Source organism: Phyllobates terribilis, unplaced genomic scaffold, assembly GCF_046119375.1.
Source record: "Phyllobates terribilis strain yellow unplaced genomic scaffold, ASM4611937v1 Scaffold_1__5_contigs__length_1240528914, whole genome shotgun sequence".
In the NCBI taxonomy this organism is placed as follows: Eukaryota; Metazoa; Chordata; class Amphibia; order Anura; family Dendrobatidae; genus Phyllobates; species Phyllobates terribilis.
In genome coordinates, this window is record NW_027362761.1 from 520163928 (window position 1) to 520175103 (window position 11176).

Below are 11176 nucleotides of genomic sequence, written 5' to 3' on the forward strand. Positions count from 1 at the left end.
GCCAGTAAGATCTATTTATATGGACGTGTCTGTCTACCTCTTGCTCACGACGTGAATAGAGGGATACAGGGAACATAAGTAGAGCTGGTCTTTAACTAGATTGCAGTTTTGGCCTCCATTTTCGAGGATTCTTTGTACTTTACAAAAAAACTTTTTACTACAGTTGATAAGTACATCATGGCGCTCAATATCTTCATTAAAAATGTCCATTTATTCCCTGCTATTCACAGTAACACTTAAAAGGTACAATAGCTTCTTCAGGATACCAATATTGGAACTAGCAAAGTCAATATCGACCCTTTATCAACCCAAATGACTTAAAGGGGTTGTCCACTACTTGGACAACCCCTTCTTGAACTAAATGTTTGGCACTGATAAAATTAAGCCTATACTCACCTCCCGTGTTGGCGCCATTCCAGCGGTGTCAGCACTCCTGATCCCCAGGGCTCTCGATTGGTTGTTGACACATGACCCCGGCGCCCAATCAGCGCTGGCATCACTGGCCCCGCCTTCTGACAAATCGACCTTGAAGAGGAAGTCCGGGCTGTGGCTGCTCTGACTAATTCTTCATGTTCAATTCGACAGGAGGAGGGGACTCTGACGCCAGCTCTGATTGGATGCCGGCGTCACGTGTCACAACAACAGCACAGTGGCCCCGGGGAGAGCGAGTGCCAACACAGGAGGTGAGTATAAGATTTTTTATTTTACTGGGGCCCAGCGTGGGGTATGAGAAGGAGATGTCCAGGTAGTGGAAAACTTCTTTAAGATAGCTCTACCAGAATTTACATTTGCATAAACAGGGCTGTGGAGTCGGAGTCGGTGTCCATTTTGGTGGAGTCGGTGTAAAATGGACCAACTCTGACTCCTAAAATATATAATAAATTGGGTACAGTAGTTCAATGCAGTTTGTGGGGAATATTTTTTCATAAGAATTTGGGAAAGTTATGAAATGTCCTATAAATGTCCGTCCTATTCCTGATCTAAGGGTCTAGACTTTTAGCTGAGATGAATCGGTGCTACAGTAAATTTATCACTTAAACTTGAGCCATGTATGAGGGAGTCGGAGTCGTGGAGTCGGAGTCATGGAAATTGAGGAGTCGGAGGTTTGGCTTACCAACTCCATCCCTGTGCATAAGGCTGTTTCCAGTGGCTTAACTTAAAGCTTGTGGGCCCCAATGAAAAATTTCCAACCGGGAAATATGGACTAAATGGACATTTTGCCCCTACAGAGTCTGTGTGTTATGGCAAACCCTGCACCTATTATACTTGTGCCCCTGGATGTTTCGGACCCTCATCAATGCAAAGTAGGAAGTTAGTTGGCTCGGTGAGAAAAGGTGACCTATATTCGGGTAAAGTAGACCCAATTTTTCCTAAAATATTTCTAAAATTGATAATCGTATTGTTTCATTGCAGAGGGTTAATTTAATGGTGAAAATCCAGACAAGACTGAGCATACTGCAGCCTAAAAAATAATTGCTTTGGTTTTCATGCCGATTTTCTCTACTACAGTAAATGTTCCATCTCAATATACGGCGATATATCGCTCGACTCCTACTGTATAACATGTTGGCCACAGATTAGATTGCATTTTCAACTTTCAATGTGTTTTGTAAGGTTCTTCTTATGTTATCCAATGGATTTGCGAGCAGGAGGATAGTTTGCAGCACATTCGCATCTCTCTCCATTCAATTCTATCAGTTTGGAAAATTGGCGAGTAGGCTTGGCAATTTCCTGAGCTCCCATTGGAATTAAATTGGTATTCCCATCACATACATATATAGCATATCCACAGGATATGCTATAAATGTGCAGTAGATCCAGGTTCTAGCAATGATCTGGTGACCTGGATCGATCTCAAGAATTGGACCTGTTGTGCTTTACTGTTAGCGGAGGGATGATTGGAATTCCCATACAAATGAATGGAAGTTCTGATCATCTTTCCACTGACGACAGCACATATCAAGGCCCTGTTTTGGATATGAAAGTGGGTCGCTTCATTGGGACCTGCATCTCCTATACATTTATGGCGTATCTTGAGGTTATGAAAACAATGTGCAATATGGGAATTTCCTTTTATTAGGTAAAACCATGCTTTCACGGCCACCTCTCTTCTGACCGTGACACACAATGAAGCCCCACTATCGTGACTGATGTGGAGCTTGAATTTGTCATACATTTACAGCATGTCTTGTTGGATAAGAATACCCCTTTAACAGGAAACTTCTTTGGATATAATAGTAATCTAAACGAAAATATAATAGAGAGGTTGAATAAGCGGAACTCGCCCATGTAAAAAACTTAAGCAAACTTTATTTCAAGGTGGTAACATGTGAGAACATAAAAAAAAAAAAAATACGGACAACAGCTGTTTCGCGCCTAGCAGGTACTTCTTCCAGGTCTAGAGTCCAATAAAATCAGCGAGATTGGCCAGGAAGAATCGCATGCTGGGCGCGAAATGTCTGTTGTCCTTGTTTTTTATGTTTTTACATTCTACCACGCTGTTATTTTACCAACTTAGAATAAAGTTTGCAAAGGTAAATTTACATGGGTGAGCACCACCCAATTGTGCAGGCAGGAATATTTTTGGTGCAGGTGTTGGTACTAACTTTCTCTGTTTTGGACAGTAATTGAAGGGCACCATCAGAATATTTTTTTCTCCTATTTGATGGCACTCCCACCAATCACTTTCTTCAGTTTGATGAAGTTCTGCACACTTAACTTCTGTTACCACCTCCAGGAATCTGTTTCCATATATGTTTGGCCTCTGTGTAGCTGACATGTCTCCATATCCCAATGTCAGAGTACAGTCTGGACTAATTTAGTTGGGACCTCCTGCTAAGCGGCTTGGAGTGTGAGGGCTTGTGTTGCTGTAATATGGCATTGTGTTGTTAATCAGAGACACATTTCAACAATTGCTTGCTAGAATTCTCTTGTGATTCATAAACCTTGTTTCCATGCTTCTCTAATTTGTATCATTCCCTCTTCTATCCCATGCATCAGTTGCATGGGTTAACCAAACGACGTGTGTACATTATTCATGACATCCATACCCTGAATATTGTCTCCCTAGTCACTGATGGTATTGCTCTGAAATAATGGAAAAATGCAAGTTTCGTATTTGGGTATGCGATTTGCTGTTTATCATTTGACCTTCTTGTCCACATGAGTGACTGAGGTCTAAATAAAATACAAAATTGTAAAACTGAAATTTTTTGAATGATGTCGAAATACCGAGGCTTTCAGCTTTTTGATCGTTGCAAGTTCTTGGCGAGAATGAGAGCATGGGTTGAAGGGGTTTTCAGAAATGAACAGTTCTGCAACTTTGTACTATACTCATTTATCAAGTGTCTAAGAGGAAAACCGACTTTGTTGCCCATAGGTCATATTCATAGCGCCTGTTCACATGGGAGGATGATTAGCAGAATGTGCTTTGCCGATCGCATAGCTGACATGCTTACATTGGGGAATTAATCGACAAATGGGCGAGCCTAATTTTGTTGTTTGATCCCGTCTTTTATGTGGACAAAAAAAAAATATTCGTTGTCTACAGCACATCCACCATGTAAGCTAGAAATGTGCTGCTAATATGGAAAGAGTCTAAAGAATCTCACTCGTACGTAGTGAAGCAGTTGGGCATCTGCTCACCTCTACCCTCCTAATTGGCTTTTAAAGAATATTTTCTGGCCATTTACCAGCAGAATAGCCGCCTTACAAAATATTAGATATCAGTGACCAATTAAACAAAACACATACATGAGTTAATTTTAAAATGCTTAAAGGGATCCTGTCACGTCCCAAAATGCTACTGACCTGCAGATATGGGGTTAATTTGCAGGAAAATAGCGTTCCATAGGTGCCCGACCGCTGCATTGAAAGCCCAGCTGCCGGCAGGAAATTAACTTTATTCCTCGTGGCATCCTCTGGCTTTCAGTCATGGAGGTGCGGTCGGCACTGCCTTAGTCACTGCTCAGTACGCTGTGAGCTGCGGTTGTAACCACACCCCAGCACTGACTGACAGCCGGCTCAGTAGTACATCAGTGTAGAGCCGGCTGTCAGTCAGTGCCCGGGCGTGGTAACAGTTGCCACTCACTATGTACTGAGCAGTGACTGAAGCCGTGCCGGCCGCCTCTCGATAACTGAAAATCGGAGTCTGCTTGGAAGAATAAAGTTAGTTTCCTCCCGGTAGCCAGGCTCTCAATGCAGAGGCCAGGCACCGTTGGAACGCTATTAACCTGCTGATTAACCCCATATCTGCAGGTTCGTAGCGTTTTGGGACGCGACCGGTTCCCTTTAAGGATTATTTTATGAAATCTACCTATGAATAAATCAACCTATTCTATTCTCATACTGATAACTGAGTTAGTATGGTCCTTGAGCAGCTTATCCATTAAAGGGCTGTTGGCTGAACGATGGTTTGGACCCATTGTTCTGCCAGCCTCTTTCGAGGCTGCCTCTCCCATACACAGGAGTCCTTGCTTTGCTATGATTGCTCCTGTTTTCTCTGAGAAAACCACTGCCAGACATCTCTGGCAGCAACTTATCTCTAGAAGAATAAAAAAAAATCATGCTGGAACTTTATCGCTACCGAAAATATTCTCCATGGTGCCTCCATACACATTAGATGACTGGCTGTACCCATGGATACCGGTGTTTTCTGGCGACACCAGAGTGGGAGGCTTTATATTGACCAAAGACCAAATTATTAGACACCTAGACTGGTCTTTAGGTCATTCTTACAAAAATCTCTTTCCTATGTACAAAGCAGTGTTGAATTGCTATATTTCAGCAATGCAATTTAATCAATTCTAGGTTGATTTCCCTATTTTCCTGATGACTCCCAACAGTAAAACTACGTGGGAAAACCATGATAAATCCACACCTACTGCCAACAATAGCTTCATGGAAATCATAGAACTTTCGAGTTGAAAGGGACCTCCAAGGTCATAGAGTCCAACCCCCTGCTGCATGCAGGATTCACGAAACCATTCTAGAAGCTCGGATCGACATGTTTGATCATTGATCGTCTTTCTTTGTGTACAGTCTATCTATCCATGTATTTGGGCTTCTTTGAGTATAAGAAACTCTCGGGTGCCAGTGTCACATACTGCACAGGAGAGATACGTTTCTTTATCTGTCCTTGTGCCTGCAGAACTCATAAAGATGGAATACGGTGGTCACTGGGGGATATCTATCCCTTGCAAACTAATCTTTGTGGCACCAGAATCAAGTATCACACTGGTTATTTAGTGGTAAGAGCAGATATTATGACCATCCACCTGTGACTTGGATGAAACCAGTTGGTCACTAAAGTGCTCTGCAGCGTGAGGGATCCACCATATATCGCTACAGATCTCGCCTGTGTGATTACGGTATAACCACGGCTGTGGAGTCGGTAAGCCAAACCTCCGACTCCTCAATTTCCATGACACCGACTCCATGACTCCGACTCCCTTATACACGGCTCATGTTTAAGTGATAAATTTACTGTAGCACAGATTCATCTCAGCTAAAAGTCTAGACCCTTAGATCAGGAATAGGACGGACATTTATAGGACATTTCATAACTTTCCCAAATTCTTATGAAAAAAATATTCCCCCACATACTGCATTGAACTACTGAACCCAATTTATTAGATATTTTAGAAGTCGGAGTCAGTCCATTTTATACCGACTCCACCAAAATGGCCTCCGACTCCACAGCCTTGGGTATAACTACAACCAACTGTAATTTTTCTATTTTAAAGGCACTTCTTTTACATAGGTTGTAAAGGGTAGATTGTTATCAATTATAGTCTTGCCTATCTAAAATTGGACCCATAGAACTTGAAGGGTCTGTCCATGCAGAGGTTGTCCGAGATTAGAAAGTTTTATTCGCTCTGAATCTGTTTTGGATGAGTTTGATATAGTAGCTCCGCTATCGGGGCTGAGCTGTAATACCAGAGATAATCCAAGGAGAAGACTCGTGTTGTTTTTAAAACTATACAGTCCATTTTTTACAGTAGTTATATAGTCCATTTTTTTGCAATCCTTTATCACCTCTTTAAAGAGGATCCATCAATTGCCATAAATGATTTTTAACCTGATGTAAATATCACCATTCTCCTGAATTTGGCGTTGTTCTTTTTTTTATTTTTAGTTCCTACTCTTCTCAGCTCCGTTTTCCTAAGTATCTAAATCAAGTCTTTTTAGCCAAGTGGGTGTAGTCCTCAACTTCTGTATGGGAGTCTTCTTGAAGACCACTCCCAGTTGGCTAACGAGTATAGATTTTCATACATGTAAGGGAAGGCCATATCTCGGGAATGGAGAGGAGCTGGAAAAAAAGGAAAACGAGGCCCGAGTCAGTAGAACATCGGCGTTCATAACCGATTAAACAAATGCGTATTTAGGGCAAGTGACGAGTTTTCTTTAAGAGAATATATGTTCATGTTAGCACAATATCACAATATCCATACGGAGGGGAGTGTTACTGGCTTCTCTTGCCGACGGATGATGTATATATAGTTTTACAAGTGTTTTTATACCTTTGTTTAAGGAGCTGATTGGAACATGTGTAATTCCTAAACAGAACGGGTGGTTGTATATGGATTTTGGGTCGTACTTTGCCTGATGAGAAAAGCAGATGACGCTATAAATGAAATTACTACGATCTGTTTAATTTTGTATATCCAATAACTACTTTTCACCTTGTCTTGTATATATGATCTAATCCTTCCTCAAGCCGTCCTTACATCCATATTTCTGATCTTGTCAAGGCTTAATATGTTCCATCCTCTAGCTTTCCATAATATGATCCGGATTTCTGTGTAATGTCTTTTTTTTTTTTTTTTAAGGCCCCACTTAGGGTTTTGTGGTTGCAGCTTTGTACCCAGCTTAACATGTGTTTTTAGCAATGAAGGTTAGAATTAGGCTTTTTGAATGCATAATAGTTATCTTTACTGCCCCATGTTACTGATTAGTGCATTACTTGAGGTTATAAAAAAAAAAAAAAAAAAATCTGACCATTTCAGAAAAATGATTTTCAGTGAGATTTTCATCAGGTCTTTTATGATGTGTGCTGCCATACCGAGCGCACATGGACTCAAAGGCACATTAGATGCCCCGGACACCTCTCTATCGATGCTCCACACTAGAGTGCCATAATACAGCTGTATATATAAGGTCTAAAATGTAACTACGAGCGTCTGTACAATACAATATTATGGATTTGTACATCCCATGTACGTCCTTCTACAACTTGAGAAGTTTTTGGGGCCACACTGTACTTTCCTCTGATTTCCTACAGAGATCGTGGCATGCTTCATCAGATGCCATATTACAGAGGTACGCGTCTTTTGGAGAATATCTCTTTTTAAGAAACTTCTGTAACACATCCCCAGCATTTGAACATAGAAATTCTCTTCTACAAACCCCATTAATATCTGTAGGACAATCGCAGTAATATCTCCTTTATCCAAATGTACCCTAATACAGAGTCGTGCCATGTCCCGATAGACCTGGGTTCACAATCATATTTTTACCAGTGATTGCTACTTACAGTACAACTCCTACAGGCTTCCATATTCATTGCATTGAGAATATTGCGCTACATAAGCTACCACCTTGCCCTGACCTCCATTTTTATGTCCACCTTTAGGAACATGGACCATAGAGATGGCAGACTTTTATTTGCACGACCCAGTCTATTGGGAGCAACCGTAATTACTGGCCATTGGGCGAAAGCGGTGAGATCTGCCACTTACCTGACGACATCCGCGGCTCTTCCTTAAATTACTTGGCCTGGCGGGATGCGCATAATGTCATGCCAGGCCGGCTAATCGGAAGCAGAGCTGCGGATGTCATCAGGTAAGATGCAATTCTCACGGCTCCTTTCCTACAGCTACAGATGATTGACGTTGTGCTGCTTCCTCTAATTTTGTCCACCGCCGGCCTGAATATCTTGGTCCTGATATATTATGTATTACCTTGTAGGTTTGGCATCCACCCGGTGGCAGGACGTATGCCTGGTCAGCTGAACGTTCTTCTAGCTGAAGCTGGTGTGCCATATGATATTGTACTGGAGATGGATGAGATCAATGAAGACTTCCCTGGTAAGGAGGCTTCTGGTGCATGGACTTGGCATCTACTTGACCCTAGCTTACAATTTTATTAATGCATCTGTTCCCTTTCTTTTCTAGAAACTGACCTGGTCCTTGTGATTGGTGCCAACGACACAGTTAACTCTGCAGCACAAGAAGACCCCAACTCCATCATTGCTGGTATGCCCGTCCTGGAAGTATGGAAATCTAAGCAGGTATGGATCGACCTAAGTCATAGACTTAAATGGTCATTTTTTTCTGGAGGAACCTATGTGAAAGATTTCAGTATTTCTGGCCATCTGCTTGTGCTCCTGTTCGGGTAGTTTGGTGTATTTTGGTGGGCTTGTCAGCTGTGAATTACCACAAGCTATGATACTTGTTGTACCTTTACAATAATTAAGGGCCATAGACCTAAAAGGACCTTCTAATGTGTATACGGGAGTCCTGACATTTCTTTCCCAATGCCAGATGTCGGAGAGGGAGGAAGGATTGGGCATGTTTGATTGGAACATGCCTACTCAAGTGAGGAGTGTCTGGCTGTGACTTATTGTCTTCTCCCTATTGATATCTCATGCATTTCGGGAAGTTGATCATGCATAGTCGGGAGGAATTGCTGTCAGCCAAATGAGAGTTTAACGTATAGTTCATAGTCAGTTCTTGGCCGTCCTTTATCTGGAGGACACATTGGAAAAAACACAGTGAAGAAAAGAAAATCCCATTTACCCCAAAACACATTATATATAGCGTCCCGTAAAGATTACGTTTTTGGCTAAAACTAAACCAAGCAATGTCCTCCATTACAGATCTATATTTACCGAATTGATACATGTAGGAAAATCACACTTTCACTTTACTCTGTTGCGAAAGAAGCTAAAAGCGGACTTGTCACCACATTTCATAATGCAAACTTCATACATTACTAAATACGTCTTAGACCTGATGATGCAGTTGTACTTACCTTGAAAATCCATGCCATAATGGCTGTATAATGCGGGTTATAAAATGAGCATTTTATAAGTCCAGCTCACATTGCTATCGAGCAGAAAAACTTTCAAAAAGGATTGCACAACTATTGTGACCCGGATTTTCAGAGTAAGTACATCAGCCACATGAAGGTTAAAATATCTATTTAATAAAGTACACGGTTTGTATTGTGAAATCTGTTGACGGATCCCACTTTATAGTGAGGTTTTAAAGTATTTTTTAAGTTTAAGTTGAGAACCTTGTTTTGTTAAAGGGAAACCCATGACTTCCATGGTCCCCAGCGATAAGTTGTAGGCCATCTGTGAATCTAAAAGCAAGCGTTTTCCTACAGCATTACACCGTTCCCTTTTATGGGATGTCCGTGTTTCCCCATCTTAAGACATTCATTACAGCTGCTTAATATGAGGGCCCAGAATAGGTAACCCAACTTTACATCAACTGGTGAAAAGGTTTTAAGTAATTCTTTCCATCTTTTCAGGTCATTGTAATGAAGAGATCCCTGGGTGTGGGTTATGCTGCTGTCGACAACCCCATCTTCTACAAACCCAATACCGCCATGTTGTTGGGTGACGCCAAGAAGACTTGTGATGCTCTGCAGTCCAAAGTGCGGGAGTCCATTTCGAAGTAGATGCTCCGCGTGGGCTTACTTCTTCTTTTTCTTTCGTTTTTTTTTTTTTAACAAAAGCTCTACCGGCCAGTGTTAACAGGTCTGATAACCACCTGTTATTTTTTAATAATAGAACTTGGTAGCTTTAGACTGAGACCGGTAACACACGGCTGCAACAAACAAATTGGATTTGGTATTTTCAGTCCTTGATACCAGATTATGCATGAGCCAAGAAAGAAAAACCTCTCACAATTGTACATGGAAGCAATCAATGTTTTATATATTTCTAATTGTAGCATACGACCTTTCTTAACAACAATAATGTATTGAACTTTAATAATGTGAAGATCGGAGCCCTCTGATATCGCAACGATTTCTCCATTTTTGTGAAGCTGCAATCATCCCTTTAATAAAACTTTAAGTGGCACAAGATGATGTTGAACTTGGTCAGATGTTAGAGATGCCAGCCAGCGCAATATTACTCGAACTGTTAAATTAATGTGATCAGCCCAAGATCAAAAGCAAAATGTTTTATTTCTTACTGTTTCTTTTCTTTTTTTTTTTTTTTATGTCCATTTATTATTTGCAAATCGAAATCATGTAGTCAGATTTTGGAAATTTAATCCATTTGATTAGTTAACGCTTTCACAAAAATCTTCATAGTGCTCTGTTGTATTGGATTTAACCTCTCGAACACATATACTTTGGATAATTGGCAAGGTTATGGATCATAATACAACAAAATAGCAATGACCAATAGGACCTTGAATGTAATAAGGAGCATACCACTAAGCATTATATGAACCAGAGAGACCATAGGTATTTTCAAAACCCCAAAGTAACTTAATCAAAACATATGTTAGACTAAAAAAGATCAATGCTTTATATATGTATATTTTTTTTTAAAAAGATAACACATAGGTATAAATAACATGTGTGAAAGGACATAACATGGGCATGAGAGGCAGCAGGGGGTAGATAAAGACACAGCTGGTATCCAATTCACATTGGACCTATAATAGGTCACATAGTCCAACCCATACAATCCATAAGTCACAAAAAATGTGTGCAGAAAAAGTTATAGAAAAAGTTATAATGATATAGATCGTGACCTGTAACAAGTCACAGTATAAACAACCATCAGAAGTTTTTTCAGCAACACATAAAAAGTACAAACATCACATGGTTTTGAAAATACCTATGGTCTCTCTGGTTCATATAAGGTTATGGATCATGCAGCCACATAGTTTTCCTGAATTCCTTAGATAAATATAATATAGATATTGTTACGGTCCCACGTACATTCCTCCTGTGTAGGTAATTTCTCACAACTTATCCAGTCAATTGAGGCTAAATTTATTGACAGGTGTAGGTGTCCACACCACCCATATGATAACGCACCTTTACTATTGAAAAAGGCTTCCAACCATTCTAGTGAATGGGCCTGAGCTGCAATACCTGGCACAACCAAAGGAAAAAGTGTTACTTTCAGCAAACACAGAAATATATA

General features: G+C 40.7%; 1 protein-coding gene across 1 annotated transcript in view; it reads left to right on the forward strand.

Moving 5' to 3' along the window:
- NNT (nicotinamide nucleotide transhydrogenase) overlaps nt 1-10098 on the forward strand; it is a 106789-nt gene extending 96691 nt beyond the window's left edge. The window contains exons 20-22 of the mRNA XM_073680304.1: nt 7969-8087; nt 8175-8290; nt 9538-10098. Coding sequence (XP_073536405.1) covers nt 7969-8087; nt 8175-8290; nt 9538-9687 — 385 coding nt within the window. The 3' untranslated portion in view covers nt 9688-10098. The remainder of the gene's footprint in view (nt 1-7968; nt 8088-8174; nt 8291-9537) is intronic.
- Nucleotides 10099-11176: the final 1078 nt, after the last annotated feature.